This window comes from Aquarana catesbeiana, linkage group LG04, assembly GCF_042186555.1.
Source record: "Aquarana catesbeiana isolate 2022-GZ linkage group LG04, ASM4218655v1, whole genome shotgun sequence".
NCBI lineage: Eukaryota > Metazoa > Chordata > Amphibia > Anura > Ranidae > Aquarana > Aquarana catesbeiana.
In genome coordinates this window covers 466335986-466359723 of record NC_133327.1, presented here as the reverse complement: position 1 = coordinate 466359723, position 23738 = coordinate 466335986, and the positions used below count along the sequence as shown (strand labels likewise).

The 23738-nt window shown below is 43.4% G+C and overlaps 1 protein-coding gene across 8 annotated transcripts in view; it reads left to right on the top strand.

Annotated features, from left to right (window-relative positions):
* The window catches only part of ARID4B (AT-rich interaction domain 4B), a 1373103-nt gene that overhangs the window by 1186388 nt on the left and 162977 nt on the right, over positions 1-23738 (top strand). For 7 of the 8 annotated variants that reach the window (XM_073627572.1, XM_073627571.1, XM_073627570.1 and 4 more), the window contains one exon: positions 4827-4928. The exons of the other annotated variant lie outside the window; for it this stretch is intronic. In XM_073627572.1, the coding sequence (XP_073483673.1) occupies positions 4827-4928 (102 nt within the window). The remainder of the gene's footprint in view (positions 1-4826; positions 4929-23738) is intronic. 8 annotated transcript variants of the gene reach the window in all.

The following is a 23738-nucleotide window of genomic DNA, read 5'->3' as shown; positions in this document are numbered from 1 at the left end:
ACAACAGTCTCACATCCAACATTTGTTGTTGGAAAATCCTATCATGTGTACAGGGCATTAGAGTTCCCTTTCACTGGAACTAGGGGGCCAAGCCCAACCCCTGAAAAACAACCCCACACCCTAATCCCCCCTCCACCAAATGATTTGGACCAATGCACAAAGCAAGGTCCATACATGGATGATTGAGTTTGGGGCGGAGGAACTTGACTGGCTTGCACAGAGTTCTGACCTCAACCTGACAGAACACCTTTGACATAAATTAGAGCAGAGACTGCGAGCCAGGCCTTCTCGTCCAACATCAGTGCCTGACCTCACAAATGCGTTTCTGGAAGAATGGTCAAACATTCCCATAGATACACTCCTAAACCTTGTGGACAGCCTGACCAGAAGTGCTGAAGCTCAATATTGAACCCTACGGACTAAGACTGGAATACCATTAAAGGTCATGTGGGTTTAAAGGCCCAATACTTTTGGTAATATAGTGCATATCAGTGACCTTTTTTAACCACTTAACAACCGGCCCATAGCCAAATGACGGCTACAGGGCGGTTGTTTAACTCTGGGAGGACGTCCAGGGACGTCCTCCCAGAATTCTGCTCTCGCGCGACCCCTAGGGCGTGCACTCTAGAGCATCTGTGACCGGACCCGGCGCATCACAGATCCCGGTAAATGGCCGCTGATCGCGGCCGTTTACCATGTGATCGCTCCGTCAAATGACGGAGCGATCACATGTAAACAAACCGGCGTCATCTGATGACGCCGGTTCCTCTCCTCCCCTCTGTGTACCGATCGGTACACTGTGAGCGGAGAGGTGACTGGATGGATGGCTGCAGCGTTGTGGGCTGCATGTGTAGTGCCCACAGCGCTGCACAGAGACATCCAGCCATCCATCCATCCATGCTCAGCCATCCCCACTACTCTGCATGCCCTGCAATGCTCTGCAATGCCCTCTGCAATGCCCCACAGTACTCTGGTATGCCCCACAATACCCCTGCAATACTCTGCCATACCCTGCAATACCCCGCAATACTCTGCCATACCCTGCAATACCCCGCCATACTCCGCAATACCCCGCCATACTCCGCAATACTCTGCCATACCCTGGAATACCCCGCAATACTCTGCCATACCCTGGAATACCCCGCAATACTCTGCCATACCCTGGAATACCCCGCAATACTCTGCCATACCCTGGAATACCCCGCAATACTCTGCCATACCCTGGAATACCCCGCAATACTCTGCCATACCCTGGAATACCCCGCAATACTCTGCCATACCCTGGAATACCCCGCAATACTCTGCCATACCCTGGAATACCCCGCAATACTCTGCCATACCCTGGAATACCCCGCAATACTCTGCCATACCCTGGAATACCCCGCAATACTCTGCCATACCCTGGAATACCCCGCAGTACTCTGCCATACCCCGCAATACTCTGCCATACCCTGCAATACCCCGCAATATCCCGCAATACCCCGCAATACTCTGCCATACCCCGCAATACCCAGCCATACTCAGTGATACCCAGCCATACTCTGCAATACTCAGTGATACCCAGCCATACTCTGCAATACTCAGTGATACCCAGCCATACTCTGCAATACTCAGTGATACCCAGCCATACTCTGCAATACTCAGTGATACCCAGCCATACTCTGCAATACTCAGTGATACCCAGCCATACTCTGCCATACCCAGCCATGCTCTGCAATACCCTGCAAAAATCTGCAATACTCTGCCATAACCCGCAATACCCCGCAATACCCAGCCATACTCTGCAATACTCGGTGATACCCAGCCATACTCTGCCATACCCAGCCATACTCTGCCATACCCAGTCATACTCTGCCATACCCAGTCATACTCTGCCATACCCAGTCATACTCGGCGATACCCAGTCATACTTGGCGATACTCTGCAATACCCAGCCATGCTCAGCCATACCCGGCCATGCTCAGCCATACCCGGCCATGCTCAGCCATACCCAGCCTCTGTATGTGGCCAGGCTGTGGAAGTCTCACACATGTGGTATCGCCGTACTCAGGAGGAGTAGGAGAATCTATTTTGGGGTGTCATTTTTGATATGTACATGCTATGTGTTAGAAATATTGTATAAATGGACAACTTTGTGTTTAAAAAAAAAAAGCGTTTTAACCACTTCCGGCCTTCCGTCATATGACGTCCTTGACTTTGTGCGGGGATATCTGAATGATGGGTGCAGCTACAGGCATCATTCAGATATCATCTTTTTCAGCCGGCGATTCCCTACACCATAAGAATGATCATAGCGGCTGTTACAATGCTTGATCGTTCTTACGGGAGGCGAGAGGGGACGCCCCCCCCTCCCGCCGCCCTCCGGTGCTTCTACCGACTCACCGCTACGATCGAAGCCAGGATCTTTTTTTTTTTTTTTTTTATTTCAGGCACAGCCTAGAGGTGAGATTTGGGGTCTTATTGACCCCATATCTCACTGTAAAGAGGACCTGTCATGCCATATTCCTATTACAAGGGATGTTTACATTCCTTGTAATAGGAATAAAAGTGATCAAAAAATTTTTTTTTTTGGAAAAAAGTGTCAAACTAAAATAAATAAAGTAAAATGAACAATAAAAAAAAATAAAATTTTTTTTAAAGCGCCTCTGTCCGTGTGCTCGCATGCAGAAGCGAACGCATACGTAAGTCCCGCCCACATATGAAAACGGTGTTCAAACCACACATGTGAGGTATCGCTGCGATCGGTAGAGCGAGAGCAATAATTTTGGCCCTAGACCTCCTCTGTAACTCAAAATTTGTAACCAGTAAAAAATTTTAAAGCGTCGCCTATGGGGATTTTTAAGTGGCGAAGTTTGGCGCCATTCCACAAGCGTGTGCAATTTTGAAAGGTGACATGTTAGGTATCTATTTACTGGGCGTAACTTCATCTTTCATATTATGCAAAAACATTGGGCTAACCTTACTGTTTTGTTTTTTTTTAAAGCAAAAAACATTTTTTTTTCCAAAAAAAACTCGTTCGAAAAATTGCTACTCAAATATCGTGCGAGATAAAAAGTTGCAATGACCGCTATTGTATTCTCTAGGGTCTTTGCTAAAAAAAATATATAATGTTTTGGGGTTCTATGTAATTTTCTAGCAAATAAATGATGATTTTTACATGTAGGAGAGAAATGGCAGAATTTGCCTGGGTGCTCCAGAATGCCTGAAGGTGCTCCCCTGCATGTTGGGCCTCTGTATGTGGCCACGCTGTGTAAAAGTCTCACACATGTGGTATCGCCATACTCAGGAGTAATAGCAGAATGTGTTTTGGGGTGTAATTTGTGGTATGCATATGCTGTGTGTGAGAAATAACCTGCTAATATGACAATTTTGTGAAAAGAAAAAAAAAAAAACTTGATTTTGCAAAGAATTGTGGGAAAAAAAATGACAACTTCAAAAAACTCACCATGCATCTTTCTAAATACATTGGAATGTCTTCTTTCCAAAAAGGGGTCATTTGGGGGGTATTTGTACTTTTCTGGCATGTTAGGGTCTCAAGAAATGAGATAGGCCGTCAGTACTTCAGGTGTGATCAATTTTCAGATATTGGCACCATAGCTTGTGGATGCTATAACTTTCACAAAGACCAATTAATATACACTAATTTGGGTTATTTTTACCAAAGATATGTAGCGGTATAAATTTTGGCCAAAATATATGAAGAAAAATGACTAATTTTCAAAATTTTATAACAGAAACGAAGAAAAATTAATTTTTCTGTGAAAAAAAGGACAAAAAATTCATATAGATACAGTGTTGCATGACTGAGTAATTGTCATTCAAAATGTGAGAGCACCAAAAGCTGAAAATTGGTCTGGTTATTAAGGGGGTTTAAGTGCCCAGTGGTCAAGTGGTTAATATAAGAATAAACCCTATATACCTTAAATAAAATAAGTGTTAAGAAAGTAAACTGGTTTGGTATTAAAGTGTATGTAAGACTTTGCAATGGACTCTTGTTTGCTCTCTTTTTTTTCTGGTAAATATATAATTGATTTAAAAAAAAAAAAAAAAAAAAGGTTTTTTTTTTATGCAAAAATACAGGTCAATCCTGCCAAACACTCTTTGGAGTTGATAACCTCTTATGGTATCTGCCTCTGACCATTGTAAATTAGCCATTTTCTGCTCTTTTTGGACTACAGAACAGCCCTCCCTATGTTATGAAGATGATGGAAAGGGTTGGTGTTCTGGAGGTTTAAAAAAAAAAAATCCTGTTCTAGCATGACAGTGCTGATCCTTCTCCATAGATGCAGCACAGCGAGTTAGTGATGTCGCCCTGAGACAATAAGTGTGTTACTGGCAGGATCAGCACGTGAAAATGAAGGACCAAAAAGATAACTAATGTAGCCACCAAATCTAAGGACTGGTAAACTGCAAGTGTTGTTCTTTGGTTTATATTCACTTTACTGGATCACATCTATTCATGAATAAACCCGATTCATGTCAGATGTTGAACTTATGAGATCAATTTGGTCATTTTTTTTGTCAGTAACTGATTTATTATTGTAATACTTTACACGCTTCTTCCTCCTGTTTTAAAATAAAAGTAAAGGCAAAACGTTTTTTCCCTTTTTGGAGTAGAGAAGGGTTATAATCCCTGACAGTTTTGTTTTCTCCACCCTATCCTGGAAAAAAGCGTTGCCATTAGTTATACTTTAAGTTGAAGTTGCATCAAACAGTTGAAAACACCATTTGTTATGAAAGTGATCCATTAGACCAAATTGAGTACATCTACCCTTTATGAACACTTTTACAGCTTTTTATTAATTCTTACTTTCTGTTATAAACAGGTAAAAAAGAAATTGTAGATGATAACAGTGGCCATGTAGAAAATTGCACAGTAAAAAAATTAAAGAGAAATCATAAATCTGTGATCTATAAGAGGAAAATGGGTAAGTTTTTAAATGCTGTTAAATTTACATAAAGAAAATAACTTGTCTTACAATAAAAGTCAGTGTAAGTAAGTTGAATACTTAAGATAAGTGTACTATTTATTAGCAGATAACGTATTCGTTTATGAAAAATAAATACTATTTATTAGCAGATAACTTATTAGTTTATGAAAAATATTTTTTGTTTGCCAAAAACTGGATATGGACATATAGGACTTAAAGTTATTGTAAAATATTTTTTCTAAATAACAAACATTTCATACTTACCCTGCTCTGTGGTTTTGCGAGAGCCCCAATCCTCCTCTTATATGGTCCCCCAACAGGCTCCTGGGTAACCCCCCTTTTCCAAGTCCCCCCATAGCAAGCTGCTTAGTATGGCAGCACTCATGCAGGCTCGATTCTGAGCCGGGCTCTGTGTGTTCATTGATACGCATACAGCGTGGCTCAGCCCTGCCCTCTGCTCCTTCCTCATAGGTTGTGATTGACAACAGCTCCCATTGCTGCCTCCATGTCCAGAGAGGAGGGAGAAGGGAGAGAGCTGCTGCTTTCGGGCACAGCGTTTGATCAAGATCAGGCTCAGCTAATTATAAGGAAGACTGTGGGAACCCTGAACACAGAATGTTTTTTACCTTAACCACTTGATCTCCGGAAGATTTACCCCCCTTCCTGACCAGGCCAGGAGCTGTACCCAAATGAAATTTATGTTCTTCTTTTCCCACAAATAGAGCTTTCTTTTGGAGATATTTGATCACCTCTGTGTTTATTTTTTGCGCTATAAACAAAAAAAGATCGACAATTTTGAAAAGAAAAGCAATTTCTTTTCATACATCAGGGGACACAGAGCCATAATAGTTACTATGTGGGTTATAGGCCACCTTCAGGTGATGGACACTGGCACGCCCTAAAACAAAAAAGTGCACTCCCTATATAACACCTCCCACTACTGAAAGCACCTCAGTTTTTTCGCTAGTGTCTATGGGGGTTATTTACGAAAGGCAAATCCGCTTTGCACTGAAAGTGCACTTGGAAGTGCAGTCGCTCTAAATCTAAGAGGTAGATCTGAAATGAGTGGAAGCTCTGCTGATTTTATCATCCAATCATGTGCAAGCTAAAATGCTGTTTTTTATTTTCCTTGCATGTCCCCCTCGGATCTACAGCGACTGAACTTCCAAGTGCACTTGCAGTGCAAAGTGGATTTTCCTTTAGTAAATAACCCACTATGTGTTGGTCATGGAGTAAAGATGTGCTGAGCTGAGCTCCTCTTGAGCAATCCTTGCTGGGGCTAGCTATGCAGACAGATCCATTCAAGGTGTCTTTCTGGCCGAATTGAATGGTTACCCGGGCCTCTTGTCCGAAGAAACGAGGTTTTTGCCTGTGAATGCTTCTCTTTTGAGAGCTGGACCCCAGGATCCAGTACTTTTTGGTATTAAGGCCCTAAAGTTTACTGCCGGTGGTGCTATTGCAGGTCCAGGATTGTGGGTTTCCTCGAGGATCCCCAGCTCCTGAAGGTTTAACGGAACCCACCGTGAAGGGTAAAGATTGGGTCTGTTGGTTTACCACAGAAAACCCTGCGGCGGGAAAAGTAAGTGGAGTTTTTCTAAGAAATTTTTTAAATTTTCTTATGAATTGTCTCCTTTAAAGTAAATGTTGTTATGCCTAAGTGTCACCACTGGGGGCTGTATAGAGCACGTACCTTCTTATGCTCTTTTTCTCCAGCCAGCAGGCAGACCTCCGGTAAGTTTGAGGGGTTTTTGCTTCCTCCAGATACCCCCACCTGGGCTGAACTCTTCCCCTCTTCATGAGGCTGAATATAAGAGAGAACTGAAAACAATCAGCAATGCTGTTTTCTTTCACCGCCCCTACACAAGGGGCGGCTTCCAGGTCTCCTCCATGCCATCTCTCCCTCACTCACAAGCCGATCCCGTCAGATCGGAGGCCCATGCTTGCGCGGGAAAACTCTTTTTGAAAGAGAAAGGAGGGGGGTATGATGCAAGGTGGGGGTGACGCTTAGAGTGGCGTTGGCGTCCTCCAATGCAAGAGTGCGTTTTTAAAAAAACTCCATTTGTGCTGGCTGCAAAATTGTCGCAGAGACATGAGAGCAAAGGGAGCATGAAAGAGGTTGGTGACACAGGCATTTCTTGCTTAACACATTTATTATTTGCATGAGGCTGAGCAATAATAGCCGCGGCAGTGGCTGGACTATTGTTCAAGCAGTGGATGTGATTTCTTCTGATAGTACCTCTGCTTTGTGCATCGGGCTAAGGTCAGAAGGGGGGTTAAAACACCCCCAAAATGGAGCTAAAAGGGTCCCCCTCAAGCTCCGGAAAGCCTACTCATCTCTACAAATGGCATTCTCCACTGAGAGGGAGTGGCTGGTCAGAATGAGCATCGGGGTCATGAAATGTTTGCTATTTTCAACACTGCTGCCCCTGTGTGTTTTACCAAAAGATCTTTTTTCCCTCAGCCATGATGGGTTTAAAAAAAAATAAAAAGTTTAGCGACTTTAATCGCACAGGTTCTCTTCCATTGCCCAGGACCTTCAAACAGGAACTAGGGGCGGGAGAAGAAGAATCCCCTCAGGGGACCGTGGTGAGGCTGATGACTCCTCTTCTAAGGTGTCAAATGTGGGAGAATCAGCTGGTTTCAATCTTAAGATTGATGGTGCAATTTCTTGCTGTATGGTCTGCTCCACATTTATGCTCCCTTAACTGAGTGTTTGGGTTCGCTAAAGCCTCCTCAAACTGTGCATGCTTTTTCCTGTCCATTTATTGTTGGAAAAGTTTTTTTGTATCTGAGCGGATCTCCCAAATAAACATTTTTTCCTCCTAAAAAAGTTTTTTACACTTTATCCTATGGTGGAGGAAATTCACTAAGTAGAGTATACCAGCAATTAACACTGCTATATCCTCTGTGATTTTGTTCGGCAGACAATGCTCAAATGCTTAGGCATCCAGCGGATAAAATGTTGGCTTTCCTGTTAAAAAAAACAAAAAAACACTTTTTTCTCTGACAGATTGAGCAGCCTGCGCTGACAGTAATTGCTTAATCATTGTGAGGCCAGTTTAACAGGTGTTCAGGTATCCTGCTCAGCAGGCCCAGGATCTGGCAGCTTTATGTTTGCAATAATTGCTTTGTGAGTTTCTATTGTGGAACCTCCACAAAGTCCTCATGCAGGTGCTTGCTTATAAACTAGCCAAACGCACAACTGCTGAGATTCCTACGGCCACATCAGCCTGAAAGTGTCCGATCTCTTCTGATTACAGAGGCTAAGCAGGGTCAGGCCTGGTTAGTACCTGTATGGGAGACTGCCTGGGAATACCAGGTGCTATACACAGTTCTGTGCACATTGTTGCTAACACAAACAGCTAAACACATGAGTGCGGGAACGCACGTCAGCGGAGGATAAACTTCCTTTCACCATGCAGAAGCTCCTGGCTAGTCTTCCTTTTGTGGTGAAACAGCTATTTGAGAATGTTTGGATAATTCATCCAAAGAAATTCTAGTGGGAAAAGTACCCCCTTTTGCCATATAAGTAAAGGAGTAAATATATTTTAATTTTTAAAGCTCCTTTTGTGCCAGGGGCATCAGCCTCCAGGCAGTCACGATGGCTTCCGCCTTCAGGTTCAAAAGGTAATCCTCAGAATTAACCCCAGGGACAAAAGAGGTCTTGGGGGAGGAAACCTACAAGATACTGAAGCCTCCTTATGAGGAGGCACCCCATTCGCTCAACAGGGGGAATTCTTCTGCAGTTCTCAAGGATCTGACAGGAAGATGAATAGGGAACTTCCTCAATAGCTCCAAAGTACAAGTTCCTTAAAGGAACTGATTTGGATGGTCAAAACAAAGGAGAATCCTTCTATTCATCTTTGCATGAGTTTATTGGGGAAAATGGTGGCTTCTTTTGAGGCCGTTCCTTATGCGCAGTTTCATTCAAGACTGCTGCAAAATAGTATCCTGTCAACTTGGAACAAGAAGGTCCAAACTCTGGACTTCCCGATGCGTTTATCCGCCAAAGTGCATTAGAGCCTCAATTGGTGGTTAATATCCAAAAATCTTCAGAAAGAAAAATCCTTTCTACTGGTTACCTGGAAAGTAGTAACAACAGATGCCAGCCTTTTGGGCTGGGGAGCAGTCCTGGAAGAAGTGTCTGTCCAAGGGAAGTGGTCCAAATAAGAGTTGACCTTGCCCATCAATATTCTAGAGATTCAGGCATTACGCCTGGCCCTAAAGGCTTGGACGCTCAGACTACGGAATTATCCTGTCAGGATCCAATCTGACAATGCCACAGCTCTGGCTTATAGCAATCACCAAGGGGGCACGAGAAGTCGTGCGGCCCAGAGAGAGGTGAATCATATTCTGTCTTGGGCAGAAAACAACATCCCTTGCCTATCAGCAGTTTTCATTCCAGGGATGGGGATTTGTCAGGCGGACTACTTGAGTCGCCATCAATTGTTCCCGGGAGAATGGTCCCTTCACCCCAACATCTTTCTGTCAATATGGCAAAAATGGGAAGTTCCGGGTGTGGATGTGTTTGGGTCCAGGTTCAAGAACAAGATCGACAACTTTGTGTCAAGGACAAGGGATCCTATGGCATACAAAACAGATGCCTTGGTCTTTCCATGGGATCGGTTTTCACTAATCTATGCGTTCCCTCCTGTTCTGCTGCTTCCGTGTCTCCTACGCAGGATCAAGCAAGAGGGAAAAAAGGTGATTCTGGTGGCCCCAGCGTGGCCCAGGAGATCTTGGTTTGCCAAGATCATAAGGATGGCGGTAGGGGACCTTTGGACCCTGCCCCTGTGGCCAGACCTTCTCTCGCAAGGTCTGGTGTTCCATCCTACCTTACAAACGCTAAATTTAATGGTTTGGCTATTGAGAACCACATTCTAAAGGACCGTGGGCTGTCAGCTTCAGTAGTTTCTACCTTGGTTAATGCTAGGAAGCCGGCCTCCAGAATCTTATATTATAGAGTCTAGAAGGCATATGTCTCCTGGTGTGAATCCAGGGGTTGGCACCCCAGGAAATAAATCATAGGTAGGTTCCTTGAGTTTCTACAGATGGGATCAGTAATGAAGCTGGCCTTGAGCACTATCAAGGGCCAGGTATCAGCCTTATCTGTGTTTTTTCAATGACCACTGGCTTCACACTCTCTGGTTTGTAACCTTATCCAGGGGGTAACGCAGATCAATCCCCCAGTTAAGTCACCCCTGAACCCTTGGGACTTAAATTTAGTCCTGTCGGCTTTACTAAAACAGCCTTTGAACTGATTCAAGATATTCCCTTGATCCTCTTGACGAGGGAAATAGTTTTCTTGGTTGCCATATCTTCTGCAAGGAGAGTATCAGAGTTAGCTGCTCTTTCCTGTAAAGAGCCGTACGGATCAGCGACTTATAGCGGGACTGTGATATTGCACTGGACAATTTGGATACTTACTGACACTTTTGACACTTTTTGGGGACTAATGATATTATTACAGTGATTAGTGCTAAAAATATGCACTGTCACTGTACTAATGACACTGGCTGGGAAGGGGTAACATCTGGGGCAATCAAAAGGTTAAATGTGTGCCTAGTCTGTGTTTCTCTAAACTGTGGGAGGTGTTTTTACTAGGGGAAGCTACACAGGATCCATGCCTTTTCTACTGACAGAACGGCGGTCTGCCTTGTTCACATAGACAGATCTCCATTCTGCCTGTGTACTGAACAATCGCCGGGTGCCTCGAACATCGAGTCTGCGGTACCTGCTGCTGGGCATTCGCTGTGTGTGATCACAGCGGGAGCGATCTGCCGGCAGTGCACATGCGTGCACCCATCCCAGAAGAGCCGGATGACGTATATTTATGTGATCCAGGGCACAGGTGTGGCCCTGTAGCAGTAAAACTGCTATGGGGCTGACCTGAAGAGGTTAATGCATAAAATGCATTAGGTAAAAAAAAACTTCTGCCTTTCAAACCACTTTAATGGAACATCAATGAAAAAAATGCATTTGAAAATAAATGTGTGATCTATTGCAGGGATCAAAATTTCAAGTACTGATCTACTAGCCAGGTCTTAAAAGTTACCCGCCACCAGTTGCCTTGCCCAACCTCTACCCTGCCTCGCCCCTAATTCCACTCCTAAACACGCCTTGGTAAATTATCTCATTAAATAACACTGTTAAATGTTTTATGCAGAATTAAGTTATAAAAATAAATATTAACAACAACTTTAACAATATTAACATAAAGCATATCAGTACCCATCAGTGCAGCATATCAGTGCTGCCTTATCGGTGCTACCTCATCATTGCCCATCAGTGGAGCTTATCAGTACTGCTTCATCAGTGCCCATCATTGCCGCCTCATCAGTGGCCACCATCAGTGCAGCTTATCAGTGGCCATCGGTGCAACCCATCAGTGCTTATCAGTGCCCATCAGTGCAGCCTAACAGTGCCAATAAGTGCAGCCTCATCAGTGCCCATCAATGCAGTAGGGATCACAGGGAGGAATCAGAAGGATTGCTGGCCGGATCACACAGAGTGGGGATCTCCCTCTGTAACACAGCTTGAAGATAAAACACCAGCCACTGTCAAACAAAGTCGTGCCTCCTGGACAGATATTGGACATGTCATGAAAAGGTTCACCCATTGGTGGCGCTATCGGTCTCTTGGATCGCAGTACCAGTGTCCACCAGCGGGTGTCTTCCAACACCTAGGACCTGTAATAAGAGGACTCACCTGCTGGTGGCACTGTTGCATCCTTGGGCCGTAGTACCGGTGTCCACCAGCGGGTGTATTCCGGCAGTGTGGAGCAGACAGCACCCTCTGCGCTCAGGTGTAACGCGAGGTCAAATCGCTGCAGTCTGATAAATACCCGGCAAGCCCTCACAACCTTGCCTTGGTGTCTCTCTTCCTGTGCACTGATCTTGCTGCCTGTGATCTTGACCTTGAGCCTGCATCTGTCCTGACCTGACCTGACCTGATCCGATCCCTATCCTGAGCCCATCCTGGACCTGTCCCTCCTGTTTCCTGATTTCCCTGGATCCCTGCCCTGCAGCCTGTCCATCCATCCTCTCCCTGTCCTGTTGGTTCCCCGTCCTTTCCCATCTGACTGACCTCCTTGTGTATGACCTTGGCCTGGCTTTTGTTACGATTACGGTATTTCCCATCCATTTGTATATACCATTTGTTTGTGGGTCTGTGGTTGGTTTGCACTGTTTATATTTCATTTATTTGTCACCCATTTAAAAAACACCATTATTTTTCACTTACCTGCATTTCTGGTTTCTTCTGTGCAGTCCACACAGTCTGGTCTACTAAATTCCCTGACAGGACAATTGTGCTGTATGTCTTAGGAGTCGGTCCAGGAGGATGGACTTTGCTTGACAGCGGCTGGCGTTTCATATCCAAGCTGTGTCACAGCAGGAGATCCCCGCTCTGTGTGATCCGGCCAGCTCTCCTGACAGTTTCCTGGCTGACCACTTCTGGCAGAAGTGGTGCAGCCTTTTTTAAAGGGCATCAGAGCGGCCTGGGGGGCAGGGAGGCTATTGCGCTCTGATGCCTTGTAAAAAAGGCTGCTCTGCTTCTGTCAGAAGCGATAAGCCAGGAAATTGTCGTACCAGTCCGCCCCTGCTCAACACTCGCCCTCAGCTAATTTCCACTTGCCAAATGTGAGTGGAAATTTTGAATATTGCATACTCATATGTCACTATCATTTCGATGTTTAACACCACAGAGAGTGAGCACTGGCTTGCTAAAAGATTCACAAATCATGTATTTTGAAAACACTGGTAGCAAATTGTTTTATAAAACTTTGAGAAATTAAAATTCTGATTCCTTATTCATGGAGGATAAAAGGATGACGTACTCCTGTAAACTACTTATTTGAACGTATCCATACAACCAAAGCTATACAGCAAGGAGAAATGAAACTGCCAATGCATTTCACACTAAGCAGTACTTAATTATGGCATACCCATCATGCTGCTCTCCTTGATTTAAACAGCTCTGATTAATCACAGTGCTAAATCCCACAGCTCATAGTTAGGAGCTGGACCTGTACCTGATATTGAGGTAAAGAAGGGTTGACCATCCTAAAGCAGGATTGTTTTGTTTTAGCCATTGTTGGATCTTGTTGACCACTTTCTCCACACCTTATATTTAAGAATAGCCTCCATGGCACTGATTAAAATGTTTAGCTACATTGGTAGAATGAAGTTCCTCAGTGTCATAGTGGTGATCGAGCAGCCTTCTTGTTGTTCTGCCAACATTTAATCGAGCGCTGGGATTGGAATAACTCAGTCAACTCCTTTGATCCATTTGGACCTGCCATTTTTACCCTTGCTAAAACAGCAGCAGATTCAACACTGGAGGCCCAATAGGGACTTTTACAATGTTGGCAGGGGCAACTGCAGAGACTTTTGTACATGGGACTGAGTTGAGGATAGTCTCCTACCCAGTAGCATTATATCCTGTGGTATTCCCCAATAGAAGGCAAGCCACAACACCTTGCCTACACTGATAGTATTGCCCAGTTTTCCATTATAGGAACTTCCAACATGGTTAGACACATCTTTTTCAGGGATCATTGAGACACTTTCTATCTTCTGGAGTCACACACCTAGCTGTTGCTGGGATAGTCTGCTTTCATTCAGTGGGGACTTTCTGGCTTTCCCAGTTGTGCTGGACCTTTTTCTCAAAAACAATTTCAACTCTAAACTTGTAGTTGTCGCAGCCCTTGCCTTTTAGCTGGTAGGGTACCCAAAGCTCTGCCAGTAGTAGGGAATGTAGACACTCTGACCAGTGGTGTTTGGGTCATGCTTCCTGCACAGCAACCTTCACAAAGTAGTCAAAAATCTCAAACATCATCCGCCTGCAACATCTTTTAAAAAAAGTCCTCTTGTCTCATTTCCCTAATATTTCTACAGACACCAGCATTCATTCTTTTACTGCACTAGGAGCTTGCCGTCTTCTCTCTTTTTAGCTGTGGTCATCACTGCCAGATCACCTTTACACCATCCATGGCAGACTCCCAAGCTATTGGCAGATTTTGTTTAAGCATATATGGACCATGCTCCTCCAACTACAGAATTATTTCTGTAATTGTAATCATATCATTGTTTGAAGGTTCAATTTCTTTATCGTACATCATAGGACACAGAACAGGCTATATTCTTGACTAGAGATGGGCCGACCCCCCCCCTCCCCCGGGTTCAGTTTGTGCTAGAACTCTCGAACATCGCAAAAGTTTGGACCCAAACCGTGAACCCCATTGAACTCTGTGGGACCCGAGTATCCATGCCCTGGGGGACATGTGCTAATGCAAAAAAAACTTTTTAAAAAGATAGTTTTTAAAAGAGCTGTGATTTTAATGATGATTAAATAAAAAAGAAAAATTCCTTTAAATATAGTGCCTGGGGGGTCCCCTTAAGCCTCGTACACACGATCGGATTTTCCGCAGACAAAACCTCAAACTTTTGTCCGAAGGACGTTGGCCAGGAACTTGTCTTGCATACAAATGGCAAGGAATTGTTGGCCAACAAACACGAATGTAGTGACGTACTACGTGATTTTTCAGCTCTTTAGCGCCACCCTTTGGGCTCCTTTTGCTAATTTCGTGTTAGTAGAAGTTTGGTGAGTGTTGATTCGCTCTTTTTATTTTGCGCTTTTCAGTTTGTTCGTCAACCAGCCGTGTTGCGGAATGGGAAAAGATAACTTGTTATTTATTATTGGCCTTGGAGTTATTGCTTTGACCCAAGTCCAGTCCAGGAACAGGAGGAGGAGGAGGATTTCTTGGACCAAAAATTGGTTGCTTTATTAATCATGACCAATTAGGTCATATGCCTTTGCTGTGTGCGCTCCAGGAGAATAATCCAGATAATTTTCGGAATTATCTCCAGATGACGGATCCCTGCTTTCACCAACTCTTGGCATTGTTGACCCCCTATATTAAGAAGCAGGACACATGCATGAGGCTTTTATTTTATTTTTTGGTTGAATAATGATTTGATTTAGCAAATTTTCAATATTTTTGGATGCATAGAATGCACTTTTTGGTTAAGTTCTATTGGCAGATAGCATGTTTAATTTTATTTGTTTTCTTTTTTTAATGCACAATAAAAAAAATTGTGTAGAATAAAAATTGGCTATTTGTTTTACTTCAAATGACAGTTTGGGAGTAGGCAGTTACATTTTAAAAAATACAATGTAAAATTAACAAGGGACACCAACATAGTTGTATCTTTGATCTTAAAAACTATGGGATAATGGTGTTGTAGTAACTTGCACCAAAAAAATAAATAACAAGCATAATAATAATAATCTTGATATCACTAGAAAAAAAAAGCCTTTGAAAATTTTTTTGCCATAACTCTGTATCAGTATCACCAGCAAAGCAGCTTCATTATCATCCCATTAAAGAAGAAGAGAATGTGCGCTGCATTTCAAGATTTCATAATTTGCCACGTCACAAATGTTAATTCTCCATTACGAGTACTAGTTTACAAGACCGACCGCTTCCAGCTCGTCCTTGCTTCCGAGCATGCACGTTTGTACGTTGGACTTTTGTCCAACGGACATGTGTACACACGCTTGGAAAATCCGAAAACAGACATTTGTCCGGAAAATTTTAAAGCCTCCCATCCAACATTTGTCCGTGGAAAATCTGACAACAATTGTCCGATGGAGCGTACAAATGGTCGGATTTTCTACCAACAGCCTGTCATCACATAATTCCCATCAGAAAATCCGATCGTGCATACAAGGCTTTAGTTTGCCTGTAAAGTGGCGCATTTTTACCATGTATAAAACCTGCTGCAGAAAAACCTAACATTTATAAAGAAAAAAATTACATTTAAATAGATTTTCCCTGCAAGCTTTCTTTATTTTGTAAACAACGGCTTGAGGAGCCAGTCTGTAGGATGAGGCCACAATTTTTTTTTAAAAAGATATTTTTATTGAATTATATACATACAAACAAAAGAAACACTTTGTTCATTGTGTTTCTTTTGTATTACATACAAAAGAAACACTTTGTTCATAGCACTGCATTTTACAGAGTTACACTTGGGTGTTTAATAAACATATTTCAATTTACATGGCTCTTGTAATTATTGAGTACAAAGTTAGATAATGGTCAACATACACTTCTCCAGTCACGAGGCAGCCCAGGGGGGTAAACATGGAAATGTGCACTGCACTTTTATAAACAGAGTATTTACCCTTTAGTTAGGGTTAGAGGGCTTGCCAGCCATCTGCCCCATATTTTGTGAAAAGTTTTGGTTCTTTTCCGAACCTCAAATGTAAGTTTGTATAGAGGCAAAGAGTCATTGATCAGTTTCAACCAGAGGGATTTTAGAGGTACCAGTGATCCTTTCCAGGACAGTAGAATGTAGAGAAATAGAGGATGCAAAGAAGTCTCTTTGCATGGGTTGAAATGTGGAGATCCCCAAAAATGCCTATTAGGCAGTTCTTTGGGTGGAGAACGTAGGCCTATTGCTGATGAGATGAAGGACCCTATCTCCGTCCAGAAGTCTTGGACTATTGGACAGGTCCAAAAACAGTGTAAAAAGTCTGCCGCTTGGCCACATCCTCTAAAACAGTCTGCTGTGGGAGCCAATCCCATTTTATGTAACTTAGCAGGGGTTAGGTGGGATGTGAGAAAAATTTTAATATGCATGATACGATCTTTGGAGGATATTACTGAGGTCTTGTATGTGTCACTGAATTCCTACCAGTCATCCTCTGTAAGCGTCCAAAGAGTCCCATTTCTTCTGGATCATTCGAAATCTAGAGTTAGTCAGTCATAAGGGCAGCATAGTATGTGGAGATAAGTTTAGTAGGGTCCTCGTAAAAGTCCAAAACTGTCTCCATGATATCTCTAGGGGCATCACTAATCTGTCCCTGTGCGGTCAAAATCCACAGGATTGAAATAGGGGAGTGTTCAGGTCTAGTCAAATAAGCTAAGAGGCGGCCAGTCTTGTTACCATGTTCGAAAGATTTTTGGGTGATGTGTAGCATGCGCTTTTGTGTGAGGTCCAGTAAGCGGAGCTCATATCCCCTACGACATTGTAACCAAGTATCCCTGTTAGCTGGAGTAGGGTCAGAGGCATAAGCAGTTTCAGCAGAGGTCATAGCCGTCTCTAATTCAACAGTGTGTTGCTGGGTATTTTTACGTAGAATGCCAGTAATGAACATAAAAGTACCCCGCAACGTGGTCTTAAAGGCCTCCCATTCCGTAAGCGGGTCCACCGTGCCCGAGTTCTTATTCCAGTATTCCACTATACCCTTTTTACATTCCCCCTGTACTATCTCGTCCTCCAACCAGTGGGAGTTTAGGCGCCACACACTTGGGCCTGAGCCTGGAAGAAGAAGGAGATCCATCGAATTGGGGGGCATGATTCGACACACCCCTAGGTAAATAGGATATGTCAGAGACCACTGGGAGAATATCTTGTGTACCAAATGCCAAGTCTATGCGAGACATGGTGTGGAAATAATCCGAATGGCAAGAATATTGACACATCCGGGTGTTTCCATTTCCATATCTCAGTAAGTCCATGAACCTGGCCCCAGTCGGTGAAGGATCTGCCCCCCCCCCTCCCTCGGTGGTCCATGGCCAGGCTCATTACAGCGTTAAAATCCCCCACATACAGCAGTGGGCCTGGGGGCACAGATAATAGCGGCAGTTTGTATTATAAGTATGACATACCTGCCTTCCGGATCTGTTTTAATCTGCAAAACCTTCCGCATGGAGAGATTTGGCCAACAAAATAGAGACCCCTCTAGAGTAAGCTGTGTGAGTAACATGACAGGATTGAGCTAACCATGGTCGCTTGAGGGACCTTATTTTAGAGTCAACCATGTGTGTTTTCTGGAGACAAATAATTTGGGGGTGATATTTTTTTCAGGACCGAAAATACTAGGGATTGCTTCTGAGGTGAGTTCAACCCTCTAGTATTCCAGGAAATTATCTTTTTAACGGCGGCATTATGGCGGCACAGTGGTGTAGTGGTTAGCACTCTCGCCTAGCAGTAAAAAGGGTCGCTGGTTCAAATCCCAACCACAATGCTACCTGCCTGGAGTTTGCATGTTCTCCCTGTGCTTGTGTGGGTTTCCTCCGGGTACTCCGGTTTCCTCCCACACTCCAAAGACATGCTGGTAGGTTAATTGGCTTCTGTCCAAAATTGGCCCTAGTATGTGAATGTGAGTTGGGAACCTTGGATTGTGGGTTCCTTGAGGGTCGGGACCAATGTGAGTGTGTGATGTATGTGTGGAGCGCTACGTAAATTGACAGCGCTATATGGGTAGTACCTTAAATAAAATTAGGGATAATTGTAGACACACACCCACACTCACTCAGGTTGAACTGGATGGACTGGTGTCTTTATTCAACCTTACTAACTATGTAACTATGTAACGGTCTGGCCATGGTAAGTCAAATAGTACATAATGGATATTTCGGGGGGCAGACGGCAGAAACATAACATTGCACGCCATGCCTCCCAGGATATATAAGAGCATATATGTCATATAATAAAAAGTGTAAGGCACTATTCAGGGTAAAGGAAGCACAAATACAAACCAAAGTTCAAGAAAAAAAACATGTCAAAAACGACAAAAACAACCAAAAAAAGGTAAAATAAGAAACCTTAAACCACTCGCCCGCTCGGCCATCCCAAACATAGCGCACCTTGGGTCCCTAAACCGAAACAAAACTCAACCAGAGTCAGAACTGTCCTGTGGCCACGCCACCAATTGGTATGGGGTAGTGTAGATTCCGACACGGCTCTCACAAATGAAAAAAGGAACCATGGTGGATCCAGGTGCAGGATGAGGGTCTGCAGTAAACGTGAATACTCGCCAAGTCCTTCAGTCCTTACGCAAGTCAGTAGGCTTAACAAGCAGGATCAAGCTCCATTCGGAGCTGGTCAGATACAACAGGATATACTGCAAACGGAGAGAGTAGTAGGTAACCACCCGGAGCAGGTTAGGCAGCGTAGAAAGAGATGCAAGTAGGTAGGGTACCTGGGCATCCACGGAAAGACATAGGAACCACGGTGAGATAGGAGTGGGGTTCCAAGGTGCCTTGACCCTTATCAGACATCCCTGCCTCTGGGCAGGATTCCATAACGATCCCTGAGCCACGCCATGGCTTCCTTTGGATTGGTGTAGAAGTGAGATTTGCCATCATGGATAACACGCAGTTTAGCAGGGAACAGCATGGCGTATGGTAGGCCTTCAGTACGCAGTCGGGCTTTCACAGCTGCAAAGGAGATGCATTGGCGTTGAACATAAGCCGAGAAGTCAGGATACACTGAAATGGTGTTACCATTGTATTTGAGAGGCCCTATCTCCCTTGCTAGGCGCAGAATGGCAACTTTATCTTGAAAGTCAAAGAATCCACAGTAGGAGGTGGACGTGGCAGGGTACGGTGTGCATGTTCAATAACATAGGAGAAAGCGGGGGCATTCAGACCAAAAATGTCCCTCAGCCAGGATTATAGAAGTTTCTCAGGGTGAGAGCCCTATGCGTGTTCAGGAAACCCCACGAAGCGGAGATTATTCCTGCATGAGCGATTCTCCAGGTCATCAAGTTAGCCGCTAATATTTCACTTGTAATATCCCTCATAGTTAGACGGGGTGCACAACATCTTCCAGTGAACTTATGCATTCCTCAGTGACCCCTGTTCTATCACGCAGATTATGGACATCTTGTTTCAGCATTGAAAAGTCCATGCGGATAGATGCAATCTGTGTGGAGAGAGAGGCTTTGCAATCCTGTATAGCCAGCATGATGATAGCCAGTGTAGGTTCATCAGGGGGAAAACCTGGGGCTTGGGGGCTTGCACTACTTTGTGGGGAGTCCTGGGGCAGCAGGGGGTCTGGCTGTGTGGTAAACTGAGCAGGAATCGAGTCACTCACCCAACCAGCAGAGTTCCTGAGGGAGGAGGATGGCTGCAGCATGTCATGTAGCTTTGCCTGTGTCCCAGCGCCATCTTGCCATTTAAAATGAGCGAGTTGTTCCGCCGTGAATAGTGGGGTGGGGGGGGCCGTATTTCACCATGCTGGCCAGCTTGAAATGTGCCCACAGCCGTGGGGGTGATTTTGATGCCTCTTGGATGAAAATCAGACCCAGGATCACTTCAGGAGGTCAGCGGAGAGTCAGAGCAGTGTAACTACACAGCTGCTTGCTCTGCCATCAAGCCACGCCCCCATGAGGCCACAATTAATTTAGTGCACTCAGAACAAGAATGGAGATTTTTTTTATTAGATTCTGGTGTCTTTTTGGCAGACTTTGGATGGAAATAAAGTTTTGCACCACAGTGAGCAAGACTTATCCTTATCCGTATCCAAATTATAGTACACTCTTGCCAAGATTAACAATTTTTTTTTAATTTTAGATAAAGTCAAGTGTCATTTCGCAGATTTTGGATAGAAGTAATAGGTGCGTAAAAATTGGGCTTTGGGTGTCGGTGGAGCCTTCACATCGTAACCCTATAAAGGGAATCTTGATGAAATAAAAAATTGGCCTTGCTGTAAAAGCTGAAATTCGATGCTCTGGTCAAACAGTTGAAGAAAAATTGGTCTTTGGGTGTTGGTGGTGCCTTCACCCCATAACCTTCTAGAGGTACTCTTGATGAAAGCAAGAATTGGCCTTGCTGTAAAAACTGAAATTCAATGCTCTGGTCAAACAGTTGAAGAAAAATTGGTCTTTGGGTGTTGGTGGTGCCTTCACCCCATAACCTTCTAGAGGTACTCTTGATGAAAGCAAGAATTGGCCTTTCCGTAAAAAATTTAGATTTGATTCATGTGTCAAACATGTGTGGAAAAATTGGTCTTTGGATGTTAATTGTGCCCATGAAACGTATACCAACAATTACTTCAAGATCAAATAAACACCCACAAAGCTAGGCAGCCTAGACAGTCTTACAGAGATTTGAGATCCCAATAAAACTTAATCAGCAACATTGGCATAAGGGGCTTGATAGCTGCTGCTAATCCAGGACTGATTAATTTTGATAAATGTCAGCTAGTCAACGGAGTCTGTGGACAGACGCTCTCTTTTATCTATTAATAGAAAAGAAAAAACTGCTCTAAAAATACAAATCCTAATAAAGCAGCAACTCTCCTGCTAGATATACACAGTAATTAAATATGGTGGTAAATAGAGCTGCGCTACTCTCAAACATACATTGTGATAAATTATACTCATAAAAAACATAATTGAAAAATTGTCGCAAAAGTAAATCACTTCTCAGTGAGTCAATAATAACACCAACATGAACAGTGAACGAAGTCCAAATAAATAGGTGTCCTTACAAAAGGATGTTAGCATCCACCACTACGGATAAACGTGCAACCTCCACCGCAGAAAATGCTCGCTTACCAGCTGATGGGGACCTCCTATTATGGAAGGTCAGAATCGCTTGTGGCTAATACCCAGCCAGGGCCTTTATCTGATGAAGGGGATATCCCAATGGCAACTCTCACCAAGTATTTATTCCATAAACCAAGGCATGGCTGTATTCGTGTTGGTGATTAGGTCCAGAACCCTCCACAGAGCTTGTAGTGACAAGTTCCTCCCTCAGAGTGATGTACTCATAGATCCCCAAAAGAGAGAAACTCACCATAGTGTAAAACCTCAAACTTTAATATAGAACTAAAAAACATTGCACTTGCATCAAGATGGTTAAAAAAACATGTATAGAACAAGCCGGCCATAGCAAAAACGCCCGTCTTTCCGGGATCACATGTAGCATGGTGATGTCAGCACGTCACTGCTACTAACGTGTTTCATCACAAGCTGGCGTCATCCTTGGGCACGGGCGGCGTGCTGATTCACCGCTAAATATACTCTATGGATACCATGCCTCGGTGTGAGCCTCAGACAATTTGTCCATTCATCGCCATCTTTAAAAAGGTAATCCTATCCCACATACTCCAAGTCAAAAAAACTCCCTTTTGTCACGTAACCACCAAAACAGGGTTAGATTATAAGAATCGTACCATAAAAAGTGGCTGATCAGGATACTAAAGGATATCAACTATAGAATTGGTAGATTATCTCTACCACCATATCCAGATAAACAGCCTTACCGATACCACAATCACCTGTAACATCCCCAACCCTTACCAGACAGACTATATAATATACCTTTCTAAAAATAACATACTGTATATAGGCCACATTTCGTGGCTTACTAGAGCCATATGAAAGGGATAATGAGTGCAGAAATGTGACCCCATCTACTGATCGCCATTCCATTCTAAACTGGAAATGCCACAACCGTCTCAATGGGGTCACTATTCTACATTGACTACAGCGACATCTAGTGTTCATAATAAAATAACTAAAAGTACAATTAAAAAAAAAAAAATTCTCAACCGCTTGCCGACCGCCACACACACACATATACGTCGGCAGAATGGCACAGGCAGGCAAATGGGCGTACCTGTACATCCCTTTGAATTTGCCGCCTATCAGGCATGCGCACCCGCCGTGGGATCGTGCCTGCGGGTCCCGCAAACGCGATTGCGGCAAGGAGAGGCAGAACGGGAAGATACCTATGTAAACAAGGCATTTCCCTGTTCTGCCTAGCAACATGACCGGGATCTACTGCTCCCTGTCATTGGGAGCAGTGATATCTGTCATGTTGTAGTGAGCCCATCCCGCCCACAGTTAGAATCACTCCCTAGGACACACTTAACCCATTGATCACCCCCTAGTGTTTAACCCCTTCCCTGCCAGTGTCATTTATACAGTAATTAGTGGCTATTTGTAGCTCTGATCGCTGTATAAATGACAATGGTCCCAAAATAGTGTCAAAAGTGTCCGATGTGTCCACCATAATGTTGAAGTCCCGATAAAAATCGCAGATCGCCACCATTACTAGAAAAAAAAAATAATAAAAATACCATAAATCTATCCCCTATTTTGTAGATACTATAACTTTTGCGCAAACCAATCAATATACACTTATTGCAATATTTTTTTTTTTTTTTACCAAAAATATGTAGAAGAATACATATCGGCCTAAACTGTAATAGAAATTTTGTTTTTTTAGATATTTTTTGGGGATATTTATTATAGCAAAAAGTAAAAAATATTGCTTTTTTTTTCAAAATTGTCGTTCATTTTTTGTTTCTAGCGCAAAACATAAAAACCGCAGAGGTGATCAAATACCACCAAAAGAAAGCTCTATTTATGGGAAAAAAAGAGCGTCAATTTTGTTTGAGTACAACATCGCACGACCGCGCAATTTTCAGCTAAAGTGACGCAGTACAGAATCGCAAAAAATGCTTTTGTCAGGAAGGGGGTAAATCCTTCCGGGGCTGAAGTGATTAAATCTAGAAAATAGAGCAGGTCAATTTAAGTTATCCACTCCCACTCGGAAACCAGATTTGTCATTGCAATCTCCAGGGGACAGCTACTGCAAAAATCAAAGCTGCTTCTAGTGGAAACGCCCCCAATAATCTTCAAGGGGTCACCTTTCTATATATATTATGACATTAGTGGTCATACTAAAATAGCAACTAAAAATATCTCAAACAAAATTTAATTATATGGAACAAATTAATCTATATCCAATACTCCTAACAGGAAACCAGACGTGCCACTAAATTCTGTACGAGGTAATTAACTGCAATAGTTACAGCTACCGCTAATGGTCGTACTAGGTTGATAACTGGAAATGTGTAAGTTTAATCTAAATCCAAACAGCCAATTTTGTTTGACTTTTACCCCAAGATTCAAATCAAGTTTACAAACCAGCAACATTATACATACTGATACACCACATAACTCAACATTATACCCTTAAGAATTGTCGATAAAGGC